At 41.2% G+C, this 26,155-nt stretch overlaps 1 protein-coding gene across 1 annotated transcript in view; it reads right to left on the reverse strand.

Annotated features, from left to right (window-relative positions):
- Positions 1-454: 454 nt before the first annotated feature.
- The window catches only part of CHRFAM7A (CHRNA7 (exons 5-10) and FAM7A (exons A-E) fusion), a 93,706-nt gene continuing 68,005 nt past the window's right edge, over positions 455-26,155 (reverse strand). The window contains exons 5-10 of the mRNA XM_032783625.2: positions 11,034-11,113; positions 9,397-9,564; positions 7,698-7,892; positions 6,068-6,154; positions 4,040-4,149; positions 455-1,695 (exon numbers count right to left, since the gene is read on the reverse strand). Of these exons, the coding sequence (XP_032639516.1) occupies positions 1,177-1,695; positions 4,040-4,149; positions 6,068-6,154; positions 7,698-7,892; positions 9,397-9,564; positions 11,034-11,113 (1,159 nt within the window). The 3' untranslated portion in view covers positions 455-1,176. The remainder of the gene's footprint in view (positions 1,696-4,039; positions 4,150-6,067; positions 6,155-7,697; positions 7,893-9,396; positions 9,565-11,033; positions 11,114-26,155) is intronic.

The raw sequence follows: 26,155 nt of genomic DNA on the forward strand, positions 1-26,155 counted from the left end.
TTTTAAAGGTACAAATTTTAAATGTTAGGCACCTAATTACTTATTTGTGCACTTAAAACTTTGCCCATAGAATGATTTTCTAAAAAGGAATTCCTATTTAAAGTTTCCTGGTGAATATTTACAGCTTATGCACAGCAAGAAGAGTTTTCAGCTTTAACCAATGCACTGAGCAAAAAAGCTAAGCAGTTTTCTTTCCATAATATGTATTGGTAAGTCAACAGAAAGATAATGCTGCATCTAAAATACGGTGCATGCATCAGACAAAACATTAATTTTGAACATTGAAATGACTCATTTTGCTTTAGATTTGCCATTTATTTTTGAGTTTGTATAGAGAGAGTTATTTTTCCCACATTGGAAAGCAATCACTAAAAAGACCCAAGTGTCTCTTTAACAAATGAAGACGTAAAGATCTTGAATTCTGCATTTTCCTTTAAAAAAAAAAAAAAAAAAAAAAGACAGACATCAATATAGCAAAATGGGTGCAACAAAACTTAGCAGTTCAAAGAATGTCTTTGCTGGAGAAGGCAGTGGTATAAGCCCCAAAATTAAATTCCTCCACTGAAGTGTGGTTTAAAAATTCAGCCCATACTTTTAGTGCTGTTAAAATTAGGATCTATGCTTCAGAACCAGCTCCCATTAAAGTTGGTAGTGTCCATTTTGGCAGTCTCAGTTTTTAGGAGCCCAACTTGACACACTTTTCAGGGGCCTGATTTTCAGTATTTCTGAGTACCCGCCTTCTGAAAATCAGGTGTCAGCTTGTGCCCCACATTAACTAATTGCTTCTGCCAACATAAGCTGGTGAGAGTGTTCCCTCATTATAGCATTTGTGTCATTTATTGGCTAAGGGCCTGATCCAAAGCTCATTGCAGTTAATGGGAATCTTTCCATTAATGCCAGTGGCCTTAGATTGGTCTATAAGATACTTTAGCAATAGCTCACGAACTGTGGACTCAACCCTACAAACTGAATGCCCTATTTACACATTTCAGTGGGAGTTAAGTCCCTCAACATCTCAGAGGCTGGAGTGAGCCCTACAGATATTTTACTGTTTTTAAATGGGTCACTGAGTAAGAGTATATTTATGATAAGGCATGTTTTTTTTTAAAAAAAAGACCATGTACTCATCTATTTGCTACATAGCATACCTTGGAGGATCACAGACATTTTGCAGAATTAAGCAAAATCTTTAGACACAGCCTCTACAAAGTTTGGTGCGGACATTAAAATGCCGATCGTACAAATGATTGTGAAGACAGAAAAAGCCATCAAGCAGAGACGGTCTACCACAGAGGCTGCAAACTTCCATTCATTGCAAATGGCTTCCTCCTCGTCCTGGTCTCTGAATCGGTTTGCAATATATCGGACCTCCTCCAAGATCTTAGCTAAATCTGGGTCACCTTCAGAGGGGTGTCCACTGTGCAGGAGAGTCTCTTCTTCTGTTGGCGAGCAGGTCATCCTCCCACAAATTACCCCAGAATCAGTGGTCGGAGTGCAATGGACTCCTTCCAGCCCCCGGAACCCAATATAGAGCATATTCCCATTACTGGCTTGTTGTCCACCCACAGTGTTCATATCCACACTTGACAAGCTACATCGACGTGGCTTATGCTGACAGGCAGGGCGTACTTTATCCTCCCCTGGTCTCTTCATCCTCAGGAACCAGGCACACCAGTTCAGAAGGATGACTCTTGTCTGGAAAAAGAGTGAGAAGTAAAACATCTTTGTAACCAGAAAGACTGATCGTCATCAATACCTATTTGTATTGTAGAGCCCTGGTGCTCTCTGCTCCCCATAGGTGCGGTGGGGGCTGCCACATGCCCTGGCTTGAAGTGGTTTCCATTATATACAGGGTTTATTACAGTTTGGCTAAACGGCTCTCAGCACTTCCTCTGTAAAAACTGTTCCAGCACCCCTGTGCTCCCTGCTCTCTATTTGCTGATCTTGCCTGGTAGCCTAGTGGTGATGTCATCATTGTCCTCTAGTCACTCTCAGCCATTGAGTCCACTGTCCCACTCCCAGCAGTGCTGCAAATGGCCACATACAACTGTCAAATTATTACTGCTGTGGGCTGGTCTGACAGGTATCTCAGTAATGTTGATTTTTTATCACATTCATGTCAGAGCAGTGACATGACAAACTTTGCTGTTTATAAATTGAAACTATGGACTTTCCTTTTATTAGAAAACAATTATTTTCAACGAGACTCGAAATAGTTTTGCTTTATACTTGAGGTAATAAATAAAATAAGTGTTACAAACAGAAATAGGAGTGAAAGAATTGCGGTCTAATACTTCAGTGTTTTTGGAGGCAGTTGCTAAAAATATGCCATACTAATTGGATTGGATTGCTATATTTTACAGTGTTTTTACTATACTCACACTCAACCCTTTTATGACAGCTGATTACAAACTGTAGAAAACAGATCTGCAAATACACAGAGCACAGATGGAAAAGAAATGTCCTTGGTAAAAAAGATTAGTTTCATTCCAGTTGCAAATCAAATCACTAGGTTTCATTTTATTGTTTTTTGCATTGCTGTTCTCTAGCAGCCCTACAAAAAGGACAGATGAGTCAAAGAATGCTTCAGTTCAAATTCAGGCTTCCAAAATTCAGCTCAATCAGGATTTCAAAAAGTAATTCCAGTGTTTCTTTTTCCTAATCATAATGTCATTTCATTGTTTCAAACCACATGTAACTCTTGCAATGTAATTTATATTGGACTTAGTCCATTTGTTATCATTTTAGAATGCCACGTAGAGTAGATATACTCCTGATGACATTTTGAGGGTAAATGTTTTTGCTAAAGACAGATTTCACATGCCCTTGTCTTCATATTTCCCACCCCCACTAATGTAATTCAACTAAAACAACAGACCACCTTTATTAACCCAAGGCCTGATCCAAAAGCCTACTGACTCCTACTGAGTTTAAATGGGCTTTTGATCGGGTCTTCAGTGCCAAGTCTTGCTTATTTTACATGAGTATTCCAACTGATTCCAGTAGGAATATTTATGCAAATGCAGTCATCAAGATTTGGTTTTCTAACTCACGCTGCATTGGTCTATATATAATCAGTTCTCTTTCTACATTGACTGATACTTAACCAGTTCTCTTTCAATCTTCCAATGCCACCACCTAACTGTCTATAATGTAATCTCTTTGGGGCAGGGAATATTTAATGTCTGTAAAGCACTAGGGCATGCGACTGTGGGTATGGGACTGTATGAAGTAGTGATCACTTGTTCCTGCCTAAAATCTAAGGAGAGTACTTTCCACCTTCACTATTGACCTGATGCTGCACGATACAAGGTAAAATATACGGGAATTGAGAATGCACCTTACCCTTTGCAATATCAATCTATGCAGGACTCATATGGTATGTCCACACAGCAATTAAACACCCACAGCTGACCCGTGTCAGCTAACTGGCGTGTGTAAAATTGGGTTGTAGACATTCGGGCTTGAGCTAGACCTCGGGCTCTAGGGTTTAGACATACCCTTACCATTGTCTCATCAATATTCAGTTACTATGCAAGATTCTAGTTCTCAGCCATGCTATGATAGTACTTAACATAAAAACAATAATTCATGGTACTAGTTCATGAAGATGGCATTATACTTCGGGGAGAGTGGAATATGACAGAGATACTAATTTTTCACCTTAACATACCTCTCTAAAAGATGGTCACAGCTGCACCTGTTCACAAGTAAACAATACTTAAATTTATAGCAGCTGCTGTAATTAATGTGTTCTTACTGGACACAGTACTTTGTGTTCTAGGTGTTTTAGTTGTATCACAGGAAATTCTTAAGATAGAAACAAGATGACTATCTTAGTTCTTGCAAGTGTTTCCCTCTTACTGAAAAATGAGAGGCCCACAACAGGAAACGTATGTGGACATTTTTGCTCAGCTATGAAGCTTCATGGGGGAAGGACATCAAGAAATAATGGGTCACCTGCCACTAGGACACATCTCTAATCTGAAAATGTATATAGTAAATAAGTAGATGTAAATGAACTGGAATCAGACCTTACCCACTTTGGCATTTTCCCCCCATCTGGGTCATGATGGTGATATTGCAGAACAATAACAGTGACAACAACAGAAAGGCCAACAATAATCATGGTGCTGGCAAAATACTGAGCTGCAAAAATAAACACATAATCAAGATATGTAAAATTATAGCGATATACAGTGCTTGATACATCTATTATTGTGTGAATGCATACACCTACATAAATAGGTACTAATCTGAAGGAACACAATTAAAATGGAAAACAAATCTGATTCTAGACAAGCTACTTTTTAATGCATTTGGGAGAGATTTTTTCAAAAGCAGAAAGAATAGTCAGGCTCTCATCTCTTACTGATTTTTCAATGGGAGTTGGCAACTGTTATGTTCACAGCATACACATAGGGAAAATAGATAAAAGAATTAAATATTCTTCCTGCAAAGTTGCAACATAACACTGCTTTATTTCTTAGCATCCAGAACCTAACACCCAAGAACCAAAACCAGAGAGCGACAAAAGTCTGCTCCCTAAGAGAGGCAGAACTTAGCCCACAGACAGCATAAGACACATATCAGACTCTTCCTTACAGAGCCCCCTACCCTGCAAACAGGATCAGGAAACACCACACATATTTAAAGTGATAATGTGTAATTTTAACCCAGTTTTTAATACAACATAAGCACCTGACTTGTTTTAGTGCCTTTGAAAATCTCCCCTTTCACTATTGTTATCATTATTAGTTAGTTGGTTAATATCAGAGAGAGCGGTTGGGGTTTTCTGCTTGTATATCAATTGCCATGTGGAAGAATTGTAATGGAAAATTCTTTCCCCCTTCCAGAGTATATTTCAATCTGCTGTTTTATAGAGCCCTCACTTACTGTGTTCCAAGATGCAACAACTGCATACTCCAAAGGAAATTCTTTGGCATTATCCCCAGCGACATCCCATTTGTTTTCTTTATTATGCTCCAGATCTTCCAGCAGACCAGAGACAACCCCCCACAAGAGGACCCTGCTTATGACAAACTTCACTGGATGCTAAGGTAGTAAGAGAGGGCACTACTATGAGGCTTGAGTGGGTGGGAGGTCTGCAGTGACCAAACACTTCAGTGAGCCCCTGTGGGCACCCTGCCCACTCTGCAATGTCTCCTACGCCCACGTGAATGTTTTCTCACCCAAATGTTCCTATGTGACCCCCACTGTGCCATTGTCCTCCCACACTGTATCCCAGCACATGTTCCACAACCATTCCCATTGTCCCCATAGTGTGCTCCCTATCTTCCTCCCAATATACATTCCCCCAGAACAGGGGTGAGCAAACTTTTTGGGCCAAGGGCCACATCTGGGTGGGGAAATTGTATGCAGGGCTGGGGCAGGGGGTTGGGGTGTGGGAGAGGGTGTAGTGTGCAGGAAGTGGTTTAGGGCAAGGGATTGGGTCAGGGCAGGGGGTTGGAGTGCAGGAGGGGTGAAGGGTGCGGCAGGGGGCTCAGAGCAGGGTGTTGGGGGTTGGGGCTCCCTGCATGCCTCCCCTGTCCCCGGCCCCGTGCCACTCCCGGAAGCGCTGCAGCCCCAGGGTGGGGGCTGTGCGGAGAGCTCTGCATGCACTGTCCTTGCCACGCCTCCAGGTACCTCCCCCAAAGCTTCCATTGGCCACAGTTCCCTGTTCTCAGCCAATAGGAGCTGCAGGGGGGGCACTGCCTGAAGGCAAGGGCAACGCATGGAGGCCTCTGCCCCCCCCCCCCCCCGCCTGGGGCCGCAGGGATGTGGTGTCGGCGGCACTGCGGGCTGAATCCATGGCCCTGAGGGGCCAGATCCACGGGCTGTAGTTTGCCCACCCCTGCCCGAGAAGGAAGTGCTGAGCAGCCTCAGTTCCCACTGAAATCATTGCTGTGCACCATGCAGGATCAGACCTACACATCTCTGATTCAACTGCTGTAAGCACACAAATCATACACTTTCTAAATGTGCCTTGGTTTTGGCCTTGAAGTGATTTAATTCCAGCTTGTCTGTTTAAAAAAAAAGAGAGAGAGAGAGAATAAGTTAAGGTTACCTATTAACGGCACAGAATCTGATGTTGCTGGCATAATTTCTGCCACAAGTAGCATAAAGACAGTAAGAGACAATAAAACTGTTATACCTGAAAGATAATATGAAGTACAGAATTAGGACAGCAGCTTATAAGTAATTGCTATCCACTAAAGAACAGATTTGAAGAAATGCTGTGTGAAATTTATTCTCACAATCCTATCTTTACACTGATTTACTGATTTTACTCAATCCTGTTCTCTTTTGATACTACTTTAAAAATTCCCATTTTAGAGGACAGAAATCTTGCCAAATTAGTTTAATTTTTTCTAAATCTGTGCTTTTAATAAATCTAATACAAAACCCTTCATGATTAGGTCCCAATTTTTGTGCACTTGTACACATGTAGGAGCTGGATCTAATAATTTATTTTTGGCCTTGTTAAACCTTGCTATACTAATACAGCACTGTTCACTTTGCATCACTGTCCAAGGGATCTGATAAAATATGACAAATTAAAGTACTTCTTGTTTTATGTTCCATCACCCCTTTTGAAAAGTTCACGAGGGAGTCTTTTGTTTTGCGCTTTCAATAACTTAATACAGCGTGTGATGTGCTGATCAATAAGTTTGGAAGACATGAAGCTAAAAGGTATAGTAGTTAATCCCAGAAAACAGAAATTGCCCTGGGAGAGACACGGATGTTCTCTCTGAAATTAGCTGTTGATCTCTGAGAGTTGCTTGCTCTAAGCAGTTCTGATACTGATTTGTGGATTTTGATTTTTGTTGCTCACTGATCTGCCCCTCTGAATATGACTCAGCTGTTGTCCTGATGGGATCTCAGGACTAGATTTGCACAGAGGGAACCACTGTCAGTTGGAAAGGGACTGCAGGACAGGAAAGCACATCCTAAAAATACAGAGGATAGTCAGAAGTCAAGGGCTAAGGAAGCTGTTCTGAAATCCAAGAGAAACATACACTAAACATTAAAACGGCATTTGTGCAGAGATGCCCAGTTTATATTCTGTCTTTTGAACAACGCTTTTCATTAAATAGAAATGAATACATTTGTTACGTCATACCTTAACTATCATGTATTACAAAGATTCCAGTTTACTCACCCCACACAATCCAACATTTAGCCATAGATGTACTAAAAGAAGATAGCCTTACCACTAAAATATTTAAATGGAAGGAGCCCAACTTTTCCAAAAGGATGCAAAGGATCCTTAATGTATCACTTACTACTGAGAAATATAAACTGAAAATAATGCCAGACTAAAATGCCAATATACATGTTCTTTACAACATAACCTTTATTCAGTGAAATTATTTTTCCCCTCCAGCATGTAAGTGTCAAACAGGAGCCCTATTTGTAATACAGAATTGTATAGCTAAACATTGTAATGCTGCTGGTGCGTTTTTGTTGTTTATGTAACTCCTAGCTCTACCTTAACTAGTAGTACGACCTTTTCTTTCATATCTTTGCTAAGACACACCATAAGATATGCTTTAAAAACATCTACATACATTTATTAGATAGAAATGCAGCAAGACAGACAAACTTTCCCCTGAGCATGCTGAGGCTGTCTAGCTACACTGAAATCAGAAGCCTTTTATAGATCCAACTTCTAAAATACTTGGTAATGTCTTTACCTAGTGAGATCTTCTCTCCTGAGTCAGCCGGAAGCAGAAAAACTAATAGAGCAAGTGCCGATATCAGCATGCAAGGAATGAGAAGATTGAGTCCATAATACAGAGTCCTACGTCTCATAGTCACTGTAAATGTCACATCTAGGTAAGGTTCTTTACAACATTCATAAAAACTCTCACTCCTCTTTCCAGGAACTCCTGCACAGAAAAAAAACAGGGAGAAAAGCAGAAGCTAATCTGCATATAACCTATGTTAATGCAGAAATTACATTTAGACAAAAGTCTCCAAGTATCATCTCTGAAGTCCCACAGCAGGTAAAATGTTCCTCTTTAATTCCAATTCTCCTCTCTGAGTCAAAAAGGTTTCCAATGAACTTGCAGTGATCAGAGTTCTCTCAATGCCTCCACCTTCTCCATATGTTCTTTACCTGTTATCATTTTTTCTACCACATTTCAAATGCCACTGTCTCAGACCTTCATGGCGTATCCCAATCCACTGCTTGGTGATCCTATCATATAGCTTCTGTTTTCTGATATCTACAAAGAATGCTGGTTCATATGTCTGCCAAGGATCTGTTAGGTAAATGGACTGATGGATCAGCATGCGTTTATACAGGTACTTGCTACCTGAGCTGTGTACATTTTTACTATCTGAAAAAAAAGACAGGGGGCCTGATCATCATTTACACAAAAATCCTTTTATACTGATCTACCTTTCCATCCACTATAAAGCCCCTTTACATTCCCAAAGTACAGAGTGTAAAATATTCCAGGTGGGGTCTCCAGAGTGAGACCCCACCTGGAATATTGTGTGCAGTTCTGGTGTCCCATGTTTAAGAAGGATGAATTCAAACTGGAACAGGTTCAGAGACGGGCTACTAGGATGATCCGAGGAATGGAAAATCTGCCTTATGAAAGGAGACTCAAAGAGCTTGGCTTGTTTAGCCTGGCCAAAAGAAGGCTCCGGGGGGATATGCTTGCTCTATATAAATATATCAGGGGGATTAACGTTAGGGAGGGAGAGGAATTATTTAAGTTTAGTACTAATGTAGGCACGAGGACGAATGGGTACAAACTGGATATTAGGAAGTTTAGACTTGAAATTAGACGAAGGTTTCTAACCATTAGGGGAGTGAAGTTCTGGAACGGCCTTCCGAGGGAAGTAGTGGGGGCAAAAGACTTATCTGGCTTTAAGACTAAGCTTGATAAGTATATGGAGGGGATGTTATGATGGGATAGTTTAATTTGGGCAATTGATTTTGGATTATCGGCAGATAAGTCTGCTCAATGGTCTGTGAGGGGATGTTGGATGGGATGGGAACTGAGTTACTGCAGAGAATTCTTTCTTGGGTGCTGGCTGGTGAGTCTTGCCCACATGCTCAGGGTTTAGCTGATCGCCATATTTGGGGTCGGGAAGGAATTTTCCTCCAGGGCGGATTGGCAGAGGCCCTGGAGGTTTTTCGCCTTCCTCTGCAGCGTGGGGCATGGGTCGCTTGCTGGTGGATTCTCTGCAGCTTGAGGTCTTCAAATCACAATTTTGAGGATTTCAATAACTCAGTCATGGGTTAGGGGTTGTTATAAATGTGTATGGGTAGGGTTTTGTGGCCTGCCTTGTGCAGGAGGTCAGACTAGATGATCATATTGGTCCCTTCTGACCTATGAGTCTATGAGTGTAAATGAAAATCAGGTCCAAGGAGCTTACCTACTAGATCCCACTCTCCATTTGAAATGTATCCAGATATATCTGCTTCTTGCATTTGTAAGTCCAAGGACCATCCACCATAGGTCCAGGATCCAAACTTCAGATTACACTTCTGAACATCAAACGGAAACCAGCGCACATCTATGTAGCATGAGCTCTTGAATATGCCTACAGTAGAGGTTAAAAAGTACCAAAAAAATCAATAGAAATTCTTGCTTCATGTACTGTTTCATCTGTTTTTGTAACTGATCCCAGTTACACACTGCAGCTGTCCAGTACTTACTCTGAGAGTATGTCTACACAGCAAAGAAAAACCCGCAGTTGGCCTGTGTCAGCCAACTTGGGCTCGCAGGACTGCAGCCCAAGCCCAGAAGCATACTCAGCAGTGAAAACAGCCCCATAGTCTGAGCTATGTAAGCCTGAATCAGCTGCCTTGGACCAGCCGCAGGTTTTTCTTTGCTGTGTAGACATACCATAAAAGCACACTTAATACACGTACGGTACACCTCAAGAAGTGAAAAGGAAGAGCATTCAAACTTACTATAGTAATAGATTTGCAGAATCTATATATTGACTATATAGCCTCCTTTCATTGAATTGCATAGGCCACTTCTCTAATACCTTTTCCTAGTGTTACTATTCTCTTCATGATGTCCCTGGGCTGGGATTTCTGTTACTAAATATAATGAGAGGCCCTGTAAGATGATTTACTGTCTTTTAAGATTTACATAACATTGGCTCATTCCTTTCAAGAAGGCTAATCGGTATTTGTTATTTGCGGGGTTTATTGTATAAAATGGTGGGCAAAGTTAAGCATAACAGATCAAGGACCCATCACTCAGCACCTTGCAAGATCAAGTCCATAAACACCCATTGGAACTTCCTATGAGCAGAAGGGTAGGAGACTTCATGGACCATACTAAGGACGTCAGTAGATTTAATTTACCTGGGAAGCACTTGGATACTACAGGGATGGTCACTCTACATGACCCTAAGCTAGACAAAAGAAACCTGATTCTAAGAATAATACTCTAGGGAACAGAAACACCACCAGGGGTCCAATCAAACACAGATAACTGTATTTCAAAATTTCAAATATGAAATACAAGTATTCTCAGGAATGAGCTGCAGACCTAAAGTTGTTCCGAGAAAGTGTTTGGTGCATCATTTCAAATAGCAAATCCATCCAAGAAATTAATAAACTACTTACTATAAGAAAGAATTCATGAACAGAGGGGCCAAATTCATGGAATAAATTACTCATGTTTAATTATTCCCTCAACTTTAGGAAAAAATATTCTTTGTATGTTAAAAGGTCATATCATTTTTATTTCTATTCATAATTCCAGACTTCTGAAACCATAAATTGATAATAGGAAATGGGGCTAAACCAGTATATGACAGAGGCTTTACATCACTGCAATTGGTAATTTATTTTTGTATGGTGGTATCCATGCAAGAATGTGTTCTTAAATGATGCATGCATAATTATAGGTACATATATGTAGTTTATATAGTTTTAAATCTAGCAAACAGGTACTATCTGGATTTATATGAAAGCATTTATACCCAAACTATGAGATGACTTCATATATGAGTAGGCAAGAGCTATTACATGAAAACAATCTATTTCTTACCTGGGGGCAGGTATTCACAGTGTCCTGAAGAATTGACTAAAACATTGGTATGAAATGTCGCATCAAATCGCTCGTCAGCACTAGAATGGGAGGCAAGAAGAGCTGAATTACATGCTGATGGAATCAATGAGGGCTTAAAGAATTGCACTATTCTTACAAAATGTGGATTTCCCCATCCCCCCCAAACCAAAAACCTCTTGATTGTTTTCTCCTCTAACTCCAACATTATCCCAATGTCCTGTACCTGTCTTCAGTGGAGTTACTCCTGATAAACTCAGCGGTAAATCAGCAGTTAATGGTCTCATTTGCTCACTCTCTGATCAACTGGTCTATAATCTAAGATTAGATTAATTACAATGGCATTGTGTGATTGGTTTCAATTTGTGAAATAAGCCCTTCCCAAAAATCCTAGAGGAAGTTTAAAAGGAGAGCTGGTCTCCTCTTGTTGCCAGCAGCATATAACTTTCATTAGCATTAAGAGGAGTTAACGAACACTGACAGAATTTATGAACAATTTTTCCTCCTTGCCTGCCCCCAACACAGCCACAGATTACTTTTGCTCAGTGAAAAGACTATTTAATATAGCTGAAAGCCTAATCAATCCCCACTGACATCAACAGGTGTCTTCCATTCACCTCTGTGGACACCAGATCAAACTCTGAGAAAATAACTCAGAATTGACAAATCAGGAGGCTGGTAAACTAAAATCAGTCATTATTGTTTCAGCTTTTAATCTAGTAGTGCTGTGAACTAATATTACTATTAGTGCTGTTTGTAATGCCTTAGATCAGAGGTCATCAACGGGTTGATCGCGATCGACCCTGAAGCTTCTGCCAGTCGATTACGATCTCCTGCCACTAAAAGCCTGGTGGCACAGTGGGGCTAAGGCAGGCTCCCTGCCTGCCCTGGCCATGCGCCACTCCCAGAAGGGCCAGCACACCCCTGAGGCCCCAGGGAAGTGGCGAGGCAGGGGTCTCCCTCTGCATGCTGCTCCTGCCTACAAGCACCACCCCCCACAGCTCCCATTGGTCAGGAATGGGGAACTGCGGCCACTGGGAGCTGCAGAGGACAGTACCTGCAGAGAGGGGCAGCATGTGGCACCATGGGCTGCAGGGGCATGATGGCCACTGCTGGGAGTGGCGTAGGGCCGGGGCAGGCAGGAAGCCTGCCTTAGCCCTGCTGCGCTGCTGAACAGGAGCCACATGAGGAAAGTGCCTCCCAGCAGGAGGTCGCACCCCAACCTCCAGCCCTGAGCCCCCTCCCAGAGCCTGCACCCCAACACTCTGCCCCAGCCTGGAGCCCCCTCCTGCACCCAAACTCCCTCCCACTCTGACCCCATCCCAGAGCCCACACTCCAACCCCCTGCCCCAGCCCAGTGAAAGTGAGAGTGGGTTGTACTTAAATTCAAAAAGTGATCGTGTGCATAAAAAGGTGGGAGCCCACTGCCTTAGATTATCAGTTTAGATGCAACTATTAAGATTAGGAATGAATTAGCTTCTTTAATTTGTTTTAAAGTGTTGCCTAATTGCATATTTAATATTTGCATATTATTGCCATGTGATATCTCAAATATGTTTGCCCTAGTATTAGGAAGTTCTACAGCTTGTTTTATACATAAGGTCGCTCTACATGGTCACAGTGTTCCCGTTTGGCCTTCGACTCTGTCACTAATGATTTTCTTAGGAAATACACAAGCTAGAAGCTGCTATATGTAACACACATTAAAAAGAACCAAAACTAAAAAACCCCACTCTTTGTTCCTGAGACAAAAGTTTAATGGATTAACTGCCTTAATTCTATTTATGTTCTCAACAAAGATTTTTATGCTAGTCATAACAGGAAATAGCTACGTATTGTTGACTGTTTGGGCTGGTTCCAGGCCACCTCCTTTTTTCAGGCTATTAAATGAATTTGGGGTAAGTGGACTGATGGGTATTTGGTTTGTGCCATGTCTTTTTGTTTTTAAATTATGTATGTGTGTGTAACTGGTAGATTTTTAAAAATCATGAAGTGAGGAACCTACTGTACAATCCAGATTCTGAGGCAGTTCTCAGCTGATGATATTTCCAAATGTTTGGGATGCTCCAGTGACAAGGTCTGTAAAAGTACCACCTGAATGAAACATCTTACAAGGGTTTGGGGTGAGACTTTCCTATTACCAGTGCCCCACAAGGGATTCTTTTGTTCTATATATGTGCAGTACCATAGTACTATGCTGGTAAGTAACCCTAAGCCTAAGGAACAGTCACTGCTCATTTAAACCAAAATCACCCCATTTGGGTAAGAATTTTTGCCACTATCAATTACAAACCAGAAGCTTGGTGTAAACGACTTGGGTACAGGGTTTCCTATCTGTGAAACTGCACCTGAGAAAATCCCAGAAAAGAGAGGTGAAATTAGTGTGGGCCACAAGGAAATGCTGCCAGCGCCTCTCGAGACACTGAAAATAGGTGACAGCACCCTCAGTCATCTGTCTCCATGGCAGTCTTTGCTTTAGCTGATCAAGAAACCCACATTATCTACAGGATGGTATGAACTTGATAAGGCTCTGCTCTCCCTGCCTATTAACAGTTTAGATTCTTCTCAACTTCAAAAACAGAATCAGCAAAGTAGGCTTTGGATCTGAGCTAGGGTGAAGGTACAATATTCATGAGCCAGAAGGATAAGAGGCATTGTCAGTGAGTTCACATGCAGACTTAGGGAGGGCTGTGGATTGAGGGGTGTTAAAGAGGACTAAGGTGGATAGGGAGTATTAGGAAAAGGTTTAAGTCTAAAGGACTCCAACACAGCAAATTCTCCATAATTGAAACTGAGAGTGAGAGGAAGCTGTGCGCCCTTCTAGCACAGACCCACCAATCAATACTAAGAAGCTATTTTTATTGCATGCATTGTTTTTAAACTGTCTGCTAAAAGGCAAAACAGAATTATTTTGTATATACCATAGATTGAAGCATTGATTTTGTAGATAGCACTGCAATTTAGGTCAGATATTCTAGTGAGGATTGGTAATTGCATTGATATATTTTTGAATACTGTAACTCAGTGCAGTCATGGAACAAGGCAAGAAGTGTTTGATTAGATATTCTCAAACCACTGTGTGCTTCCCAGTAATTAATATATTTAAAAAAATTAATTCTGAATAATTTGCAAAACAGAAAAAAGAGCCAGATCTGCAAGAGTAATTTGACCAACTGTAGTTACATTGTTTCAAGTTACGAACAGAAAGTTTACATATTAAGCAATGTAGTTGTCAGTGTCTTTGAAACAAATTAACATGAAGTCTGAAGACAGGACCAGAGCTAAATTTTGCAACTGTGATGTGCATGGATATTGATTAGAGCAGTGTTTCCCAAACTTACAACACCTGCATACCCCTTTTGAGACATCTGTCTTACCGGCGTACCCCTTCTCCGGTGAAGAAATTATAACATCCTACTAATTCGTTTCATTCTGGATTAAATGTTTATTAGAAGTAAATACAAAATTATATTACATACAGTTGAAACAAAACTTTTAATAGAAATAATAGTTACATATAGAAATAGTGCTAATAATAATTAAAATAATAGAAGCAAATCAACAGTGAATATATGGTGAATTCATATCTGTGATGGGGCAAGGCCAGATGGCTACAGTAAAGTACTGAGAAACAGGTATGTTAGCCCCAGGCTAAACAAATCCCTAGTACCCTGGTAACCAAATGACAGTTGCTCCAGGTTAATCAAGGCACCTGGAGCCAATTAAGACCTTTCTAGAAGGCAGTAGAGATAGCTACTTTAATTAGAACACCTGCAGCCAATCAAGGCAGGCTAATCAGGGCACCTGGGTTTAAAAAGGAGCTCACTCCAGTCAGGCAGGGAGGAGCCAGAGGAGAAGGAGCGTGTGTGAGGAGCTGGGAGCAAGAAGGCAAGGAGCTGAGAGTGAGAGAGTGTACTGCTGGAGGATTGAGGAGGACAAGCGTTATCAGACACCAGGAGGAAGGTCCTGTGGTGAGGATAAAGAAGGTGTTTGGAGGAGGCCATGGGGAAGTAGCCCAGGGAGTTGTAGCTGTCATGCAGCTGTTACAGGAGGCACTATAGACAGCTGCAATCCACAGGGCCCTGGGCTGGAACTCAGAGTAGAGGACGGGCCCGGGTTCCCCCCCAAACCTCCCAACTCCTGATCAGACACAGGAGGAGCTGACCCAGATGTGGGTTCCACAAGAGGGGAAGATCACTGAGGTGAACAAATCCACCAATAAGCACAGGACCCACCAAGGTAGAGGAGAAACTTTGTCACAATATCATTCTGAAATTAAAATAGGCTAGTGAAGAAAGCAGTAGTTTTAATACTTACTATTTCAGTACTGAAAAATGTTCAGTACAAACCAAACTCTTCAGTGCGAGGGATGGAACTGCTTTTGACCAGACACTATCGTGGGAATATCTGGCTCACTGTTTGTGATCTTAAGACGAAGATGGGGTTCCATATCAATAAGACGATTTCATTTTTTTGTTTTGATGCCAACCAGCGCAGAGAATCCAATCTCGCACAAATACAAGGTGGGAAAAGGCAGAAGATACTTGACAGCTTTGTTTGATAACGCTGGATATTCAGAGCTAACCCCCAACCAAAATGATGTCAGTGTATTTTGCTCAAATTTTGTTTTCAGGAAGCTATCTGAAGCCAACTCCAAGAGCTGCTGTTCTTCTGAAGCAGAGAGGCTAATTGGCAATGTTTGAACATTGATGATAAAAGCGTTCCTTATCCATTTAAAGGTGCTATCTGGTTCAGGGAAATACTTACGAAGATCTTTCTGCAAGCTTTCCAAATGCTGTTTCATGGTTTGCAATACATCACTATCAAGTTCGTTAGTTGAGTTTATTACTAAGTCATGCAGAGATGGAAAGGAATCCAGTTCACGACAACTAAGAGATTTATGCCACAGTTTCAATTTTGCGACCATGGAGCTTACTTTGTCTGGAATGTGGATATGAGTTTCCCTTGCCAGGATAGATTGAGATTATTTAAATGAGCAAATATATCTGCAATATACGCTAGTTTGCACAGCCATTTCCTGTCGTGTATACGGTCTCGGAGGTTAAAGATTTTCATCTAAAAAAACTTGCAGTTCTTCTCGCAGCTCAAACAGGCGATTCAGAACTTTTGCACATGAAAGCCAAAGCCCTTCAGTGTGAAATAGGACTTGTGTGTAATCACTATCCATCTCATCACAAAGCTGAGAAAACAGCCGGGGGTTCAGAAGGCGGCTTTTCATAAAATTATTTTCACAGCTTCATCCGGTACTTACTTTAGATCTGCCAGCATCTTATGGGTGGTGAGTGCTTCCCTGTGAATGCAATGAGTCAATTTTGCTTCTGGCGCAACAGCTTGAATACGTGCAACAACTCCTTTCTTTGAACCAATCATGACTCTGGTGCCATCCATGCTTATTCCAACACAACGACCCCAATCCAAGTCACTTTTTAATAAAGTCATCAATAAATTTAAAAATAGCTTCTCCAGTTGTATGTGTTGGCATAGGTTGGCAGAACAAAATATCATTGTGGACATCATTATTCATCTCATATCTGACAAATAACAAAAGATTAGCTAAATTCACATCTTCAGTGGATTCATCCGCTTACAGTGCATAGTAGCGACTCTTTTGTACTCTTGACAATAACTGCTGCTTTACGTTTTCGGCCATATCTGTGATTCTACGATGAACAGTGTTGTTTGAGTGAGGGACACGATCTATAGCTTTGCTAGCCTGGTCTCCAGTCATCACATTACTTTGGCTGCAGGTTTTACTAATGTCTCGCCAATCACTTCAGCAGCTCTGGACTTTGCAATTAAGTACGCCACGCTCTATGGAGCTTCCAAAGCTTTCATATTTTCACCTCCTGTCACATTATGAATTGTTTTCTGGGACTTTTGGAGATCTTTGCACCTATTTTCGAAGAATTCTACAGGTTTTCTCTCGTATTCTTTATGTTTGCTATCGAAATGGCGTTTTAGGTTGGATGGTTTCATACTTTCATTTGTGAGAGTCTTGTAACAAATCACACATAGTGGAACAGGCTCCACCTCATCGCCAGTCCGTGAAAATTCCAGTTTAAGATATTCTTCAACATATTTGCAGGCTTTTTAAATTTTCTTTGCAGCTGATACATTCAATAAACTTACAGATGGTTCACATGGTTCACTAATTTTGAACCATGTGAACCACCTGTAAGTTTATCACAATTGTCTGATGTAGTCATATCACTGCATTTTTCAGCATAATTATCACTAACATTTGTATTTCCTTCATAATTTTCTTTTGTACATTTCAAACTTCCCATTTTTAGCCAGCAATACATTATAAATGGGCTTAACAAAAACAAAAGGAGAAATTTTGTATATTAATACACACCAAGTATGTCCTTGCTACGATCTTTACATTACTACGAGTAGTTATTCACTTTTATCTTTTATCCGTCAGTATGACTTCTGCACATGCCACAAAGGCAAGTGTATTGCCAGAGCTGCAGTAACGCGCACACGTGCTTTGCATCAGCACACGAGCCGATTTTTACTGGCATGCTGCTGCCAGCCGGGTCCCTGGGTGAACAGGACCCCCAACTGGCAGCAGGCTGAGTTGTTGGACGGAACCCCTGATCTGGGGTCCTGGCCTGGCTCAGCCCATTGCCGGCCTGGGTGAACGGGGCCCCCGGCTGGCAGCTCAGCCCGCTGCTGGTCTGGGGTCCTGCCCCCGGCCCCGCTCAGCCCATTGCCAGCCCCTTGCCACCCAGGATCCCGGCCACCAGCCCCATTCAGCCCGCTGCTGGCCTGGGTGAACCCCTTGAAACCCTTTCATGTACCACCAGGAGTACACATACCACACTTTGGGAAACACTAGGTTAGACAATGTGTTTTCAGAGAAATGAAAGCAGAAGATGTAACTCATTCACTTTAAAAGAAAAAAGGCCCAGTTCTGCACCCCCTGCTTACATTAAATACTTACTCATGCAAGTAAATGCACTGACATCGGTAAGGGGTGCTGGTTGAGGCCCAAACTAATTGGAGTTAAAAACAAACAGAATGCTGTGTAACATGAGTGGGGACATTGAGGTACATAAAGGAACATTAACTTACTGGGCCAGATTCTAGTCCTCTCTGCCCACCCCACTCCACCTTCCATCTCCCCCTAGAGGCTGAACCATGCACCACACAGTTATTCTTGAGGATCTTAGCCTGCCCCTCTCCCCCCAATTTCTGGGAATTGTGCATAGAGTAAAATTTTCCAAAGCATCAAAGTGACGTAGGCGCTTAATCTCATTTTCAAAAGAGACTTGAGTGCAGAATTCTGACTGAAAATCATCAGTGGGATTTAGACTTCTTACTGCTTTTTAGAAATGGAACTAAGGCACATTTCAAAATTCTACCCATAGTCTAGATTTGTAATTGCTTTTTGAAGGACAATGCTTCAAATTGAGATAGTTAGCTACCATGTTTTTCCTAATGAAGCTTCAGAACTTCATTACAGGTATCATCACGTTATGGATATAATAATATGTTCACGTATTGAGGTGCGAAAGAATCTGACAGTTTTTTAAGAGGTGCAGATACTGATTGGTATAAATTGAGATGAAACAGCTTTTGGCTTAAACACAAGGGCAGTTCTGACATGGAGGCATCTATTCAGAATATGAATAAATTTAATGCAGCGTAAAACTGTGGTGCACATTCCAGTGATGGGCTCCTAGGCTGCAGGCAAATGGCTAAAGAGCATACCTACATGCCACTGACTTTTAAGTACTATGTAAATTATCAGCTGCATTCAGTGGCAGCCACTGATGAGCAAGGAAAGGAACTTTCCAGGTGGCTTTAGTTTGCATGTATGTGCAGCTAAAATAGAACACCAGGACTCGAGATCTACCACTGCTCAAACACAGGCCTCCTATTTGTACAGCAGACAGAGCTGGACTTAACAATAAATATGCTATTTGTCATTGCAAAAGGAAGTAAGTATGCCAGTGTAATTACTACATTCACCTCCTCCACATTGGGATTGCAACACATACTCTGTGCGGTAGGCCTGCCCCACAGATGGCCATCCTTGGAGTAAGGGTGAAGGAGAAAATCTCTTGCTGCGTGAAAGGGAGCTTGGCTCCATACCAGCTCTGCCCAGGAGACTGGGGGATGAGGGAAAGTTGGTGGTATCCTAAAGAAGACGGGGGCTGTACTCAAACTCACAATGGAGACATGCATGAACCAAGGTCTGCAGTAGCAGTCGCACTGAAGCTGCCAATAGCGTGCCACTGAGGTGATTTGGATTTTTGCTCCCCTACTCCCTCACACAGTTGACTATATATTAAAATGTCTTTTGTATCCTGAAAGCATATGATGAATGTCTACAGAATGAAAAATTATCACAGAGTAAAAAAAAAACTAAATTGTGGTTATGAGACTTAATTAACATGGAATGATGAAAATACTGAAGTCAGAACGTTGTAGCTGGAAAATGATAATATCACTAATAAGCACACCTCACTGGGTGTTACAGTCTATATCATCATGTTCACCATTTTTGAACTACTGTACTATGATAAATTTGCACAGTCTGCCTTGGATTGATGTACAGTAGAACCTCAGAGTTACGAACTGACCAGTCAACCATACACCTCATTTGGAACCAGAAGTACACAGTCACACAACAAAGACCCAAAAAAGGGCAACTATAGTACTGTGTTAAATGTAGAACTACTAAAAAATTAAAGGAAAGTGGCATTTTTCTTCTGCATAGTAAATTTTCAAAGCTGTATTAGGTCAATATTCAGCTGTATACTTGTGAAAGAACAACCATATCATTGTTGTTCAGACTTATGAACATTTCAGAGTTATGAACACCCTCCATTCCCAAGGTATTCGTAACTCTGAGGTTCTACCGTAGAAGTTTTAAAGAGACATGAAAGCTTGCAGCTACTATTAATAATAAACTGGCAAAGATTATATATAAAGGCACAGTGGGCTGATAGTAAAATTTACTGTAGCTGCAGTGAGCTTCCCTCCATTCGGATACAGCTACCAGTCAACATAAGTAAAGCTTAAGGAAATGGTTAAATATAAGCATCAATCAAAGTGAAGAAGCAGTCTAATGTCTATGGCTTTAAAGTTGCAGTTACAACTACAAGTCCATATATAAGTCAACAGGAAATGAAAGTACCTGTTTCAAAATACCATGCAATTATATGGGACAGTTGTGAGAAGACAATTATGCTACGCTATTCACAATGGAAAAATTACACAAGAATAAGGATTCCTTTTAAAATATAGTCACTTCAGTCATGTAATTAAATTTCTGCCTGTAGGATTTTTTGTAATAAATATATGTACCAAATAGTATTAGTTTTCAATAACAGTGGTGTAAAAGTTAGTGTACCAGGATTAGAAAAACAACATGAACAAATTACATTAAACTTCCAGTTATATGAATTAGTGGTACATATCGTTATCATAAACAGTGTAAGTATTCACCTGTACAATCAAGTATATCAAAAATTTTCAAAACGGGCTTCTAATTTTGGGTGCCCTGATACCTAGAGTACTGATTTTCAGGAGGTGCTAGCACCCACCTTGCCTATTGAGTGCTGTTGGTTTTGAGAGAGCTCAACATCTCTGTAAATAAGCATTTTGCATGCCCAGCATTGGACAAAGTAGAGGTATCAAAAATTATGGGCAACATTTCAAAATCAAGCTTAAAGTAACTGTAGTTTGCATCACTGAATAGAGAAAAAAATCTATATATCTGTTTGTTAGTATGTTAGATATGACTGTCATACCTCATTGGATACATCAGTACACCCTCTTCCAAACGTATAGATTTTAAGGCATGCACTTAAACATCTTAGTCACTGGTAGTCTGGACATGAATGAACAAATTGTCCACTTTTTGAATTGCCATTTCACTGCTAGTCATGCATGAGAGAGCAAGAGAAATATAGCCAGGATCAGGGACTGGAAAAGACACTCAAGAGAAAACTAATTTGCAGCAAAAGATACATTAAACAAAATCAATGTTGTGAAAACACCTGTTCAGGTCACATGATGTTCCATCTTGTGAATTGAACATTTCAAGGATTTTTTTTTTTTTTTAGGCTGATGTGTGGACAAGTGCACTACTAATTACAATGCTTAAATTAGAAACAACCACCTAATCCTGATGGCAGTTATGCTAGGTATAGGGAACTCTGTAGCAGAATTCATCCTCAGTTTCCTCACTCATTTAATGCTGAATGCAAATGCACGCAAGCATGCCAGAAGCAGGACAGCAATGTGGGCCCTAGAGAGATGCACTCAAGTGGTTGACAGTAAAACCTTGTCACTATGTGCTGCTATAACAATATTGTGAGTCAACAACACCTGTGACAGTGACATTAATCATCTAGATGATTATCAACTAGGCGGGGGGCACTGTAACTGCAACTGACATATTGGATGGAACAACTGTATACAAAACTAGTGAAACAAACAATGCAACTTCTGAAAGGGAGAAGGGGAAATCTGGTTGTTACACACAGCAGGGGTGTGTTTAATCAGAAAACATATGGCAAAGACAGGAAACAAAATCACTAGCAACCATCAGAAAAACAAAAGGGTCATGTCAGCTCCATGGACAAAGAATGATAGAAAAGCCTCTTATCTACCACATAAGAACCAGGAAAACACATGTACAAAGCAGATATATTGTCTTTCCCTGAGCTGGAAATTATATACCTACACCTGCAGCTGACTGCAGAAAAAGACAGGAAGTTAGAGACTAAGGAGCAGCCATCTGTCAAAGCTTTGGTAGAAAGGGTGGCTATCTAGCGGTGCTAAATGGCATTGCATATCCTAGAGGGCATATACCTAGGGACTAGGAAGGGGCTTGGCTCTGGCCAGCCCAACCTGTGAATCACGTATGCCCTGCCCAAAAGCACACAGAAGTCAAAGCCAGCCTGTGCTGGAGGAAGCTATACGTTGCTAACCTGCTGCCTCACTGAGCATCCAGCAGACATTGTCCCGTCATATCACCTGAGTGCTGGCACTGCATTCCCCAAACTCTTTGTACGCCCCTGTCCCTCCAGAGCCATAATTTGGCCTTACAGGCAATTTAGCAATAGTCTCAGGTGTGACTGCATTAACCATAATTTAAAAAGCTATCACAGGCTACATTCTGCTCTCTGTTACACCTCTGATGATCTGCTGATTTCAGTGGGACTACACGAACACTGCGCAGCCTAGAATTTGGTATACAATCAATCTGATTGGGTCACTCCCCTGATTAAAAAAAAAGTATGTAGTCAATGAGACAGGTTGTGGTATTTACATCAGTGTAACTAAGCAATGCCGTTGACTTCCTCAAAGTTCCTCCATAGTTACAATGGCATATCCAAGATCAAAAGCTACTCTTATGGCCTAGCCCATGCTGCCAATTTGCTACACTAATTTTTCATAAAAGCTCAACATCTCTGTAAATAAGCATTTTGCATGCCCAGCATTGGACAAAGTAGAGGTATCAAAAATTATGGGCAACATTTCAAAATCAAGCTTAAAGTAACTGTAGTTTGCATCACTGAATAGAGAAAAAAATCTATATATCTGTTTGTTAGTATGTTAGATATGACTGTCATACCTCATTGGATACATCAGTACACCCTCTTCCAAACGTATAGATTTTTAAGGCATGCACTTAAACATCGTAGTCTGGACATGAATGAACAAATTGTCCACTTTTTGATTTGCCATTTCACTGCTAGTCATGCATGAGAGAGCAAGAGAAATATAGCCAGGATCAGGGACTGGAAAAGACACTCAAGAGAAAACTAATTTGCAGCAAAAGATACATTAAACAAAATCAATGTTGTGAAAACACCTGTTCAGGTCACATGATGTTCCATCTTGTGAATTGAACATTTCAAGGATTTTTTTTTTTTTAGGCTGATGTGTGGACAAGCGCTTTAATTTTTCATAAAAGCGACAAAGATTCCTGTGGCACCTTATAGACTAACAGACGTATTGGAGCATGAGCTTTCGTGGGTGAATACCCACTTCGTCAGATGCAATTTTTGATGTATCTGTGGGATGGGAAGGGAGCTAAAGAGGCCAGAAGACGCCTTTAAACTAAAGTGAGATTCTGCTACCCTTTAAAACACTTTCAATAAAAATATTCAGGAACATAGGACTTGCCCGCCCAGATCAGCCTCCAGGTCCAGCTAGTCCAGAAGTCTGTCTCTGATTGTGGCCAGCACCACATGTATTGGTGTAAAGCACTCTCTTCTTCCCCCCTACCTCTGTCCTGCATCGATGGCAGGTGTGGGCTAATCTGCCTCCTCACATAGTTCCCATCCTGATCGCTAATACTGAGATATTGACTTAAAGCCTGAAGCAGGAGATTTAACACCCTTCCAAAAATGTTATTTTTCTTAAAAATGCTGGATATTCTTGTTATCCATATAATGTCTAATCCCTTTCTAAATCATACTAAATTCTTGGTCTTAATTTCCTGTGGCTGAGAGTCCTAATTATGTGGTATGAGAAAAAGTATTCCCTTTATCAGTTCTGAAATTGCTTCTTTTTAATTTAGTGGAACATACTCTAAGACAGAGTATTTGCTGAATCTTCTGTAACTAACAGTTCAAGACATTGTATGAACTATCAGCAGAAGCTGACTATTTATCTGCCTTCCCATAATTGTTATTTGTATTGTGGTATTTTTTTTTAATATGAAATGTTTCTTGGAATGTGAGTCATAGAAGATACATAGGTTTTTGTCTGTTAGGTAAGAGGAGAGATCAGATTAAAAATTCATTGAAAGAACTAGAAGTATGGACCTAATTTTTAGAACAGCCTCACCCCCACCTTCCATTGGTGCATCCAAATTCTCACTTTGGAGCACTAAATAGGTTGCAAAAGAGGATGAAGGGCTTGTTCATTTCAGCAACCGAACTGCATGGGCAACCTTTAACTGTGCATTTCCTATTTTTTCAGAAGTTTGAGTTTTGCTCAACTCAAAGTTCTGCTGGGGATGACAGGCCACCAAGCAACTTCAACTCTGTGTTACTGTATATTTTTGCCATTGAATTTCCTAGTTTTTTAAATAGGAAAAGCTCTATTTTTGGTAGGAACTAGTAGTAATTTAGGCAGCTGAACACATCATGTCTCTCAATTTGCATACCGAGCACACACGTCAGCTGGACCCCATCAGCCCGGCTTTGGCACACCTTCCTTGCCACACCTCTGACCCATTCAGTGTGTGCAACCCTTCACCCTGGCCCCCTCCCCAATACTGTACCCAGCACCCCCCGCTACCAGGAGGGATCACATCTCCCTTAAGTCCTCCCTCCCTGGTATACAAATGTTTCTATTGCCATTACTTCCCCCACCATATAACCTAACTGACAGACAGAGCCTGGAGCAAAGGACAACCATGTTACAACAGAAAAGTGCTCCTGGTTTAGAATGGTTGGAGGGTGTAGTTTGTGGCACAGCCAGTCAGAGAAATCACAGACAGGGTTTCTGTTCCAAAATCCTAACAAGTTTTATGTTTGAAAGAAAGATCTCTGGCCTCTGTCCAACAGATGTTCCCCATCTCTGAAAACCAGTGTAGTGTCAGAGCTTGTAGTGTTTCTATGTCATACAATACACATTTTTGGTTAGTCATTAACCTTCCACTTTCCCAATTAATGTTTTTCCAACAGTTATTTATAACTTTCATGTTGTCACTGTAGCAAATTATTCAGCCAAATCAGCAAAAACTCTCTCAGCACCTGGACACAGTCCAATGTAGCCCAAATCTGCTCTCAAACATTGTATGAGGCACATACCTAGAATAAGGCCCAGATCATTTCCTCCCAAGTGAATCACCACAATGTCCAGTATACCACAACCTCTTAAGGCACAAGTCGGATGCTACCAACCAGGCAAAACAATGATGGCCAATGCAGCCCACTTCTTTTCAACCAGTCAGTCTGTAGGCAACAATTGCCATGTCATGGTGTACTCCATGCTCTCCCACAAACTTCTGCAACCTTATGGTCCAGAAGTTGTCTAGAATCCACACAGTGGCAACCCTGACAGCACCCATATTTCTTCTCCCTCAGGGTCAAGGACCTTTGCTGTCAGTTCAGACCACGTTAATCTGCTCCCAGATCAAGTACTAGCCAAAATACAGATCTTCTCAAACAACCAATCAAAGGCCTGCTTATCACCCGTCCTCATTTCCCACTCCCTCCATCACCGCAACCCTATCCCTGGCCCCCCCATTCCCACCCTCCTACACACAAAGCTCACTGTCTCCAACGCCTCTTCACCCAATAGAACAAAAATGTTGGTTAGACCGGTTGGTAACTATTCTGCTATGTTCACAGTAAACCTCCTCATAAATTAAACACACATTATAACAGAGACAACCTGCAGCAAGAAACATGAGTTATTAAATTGTTATTGCTCAGGCGCACAAAGGTTTGAACTAGAAATGTCAAGGGTTGTGTTTCACCGAGGCAATGGTGTCGGTATATTTCCACTAACTGCACAGATAAGCATAAAGGGGCTGCATAGAAACCCTCACACTTATTTTCTTTTTTGGTGCATATGGAATGTAATAATTCCACACTACATATCTATGCAAACAAAGAACATGTTCTTAAATACTGTTCTCAGGTTGGGTCCCTCAAAGATTTAGTGGGTGCCATGCACTCGCTTCGGTAAAACTCATCAGATTAAGACCATTTTGACCACATTGATTCAACAGCAATCACTAGCTCTTGGCAAAAAAAAAACAAGCAAACAAAAGAACAATCATTTAAAAACTTTTTGGAAAATAGCTGTTTTGGAGAAAAGGTGGAGGGGGGCTTGTATCTTTGCAACACCTAGCTCAAATGACCCCAGATTTGGATCACCAACCCTATCCTGCACCCTCCTGAGGCACACCATATTTTAAAGGAACATGACTAAGCATGTCAATGTTAGAGGACTTTAAAAGGTCAATCTTTAAACAGAAGTTGTGACAACTCAACTAATGTGGCACTACCGTGCCCCTATAATACATATACCATTTCTGTTCAACTTGTGGCTGTCATAAAGGTGTTCTCTCAAATACAGACACAGAGCAAGGATAT

The sequence above is a fragment of the Chelonoidis abingdonii genome, chromosome 9 (assembly GCF_003597395.2).
Source record: "Chelonoidis abingdonii isolate Lonesome George chromosome 9, CheloAbing_2.0, whole genome shotgun sequence".
Classification (NCBI taxonomy): domain Eukaryota; kingdom Metazoa; phylum Chordata; order Testudines; family Testudinidae; genus Chelonoidis; species Chelonoidis abingdonii.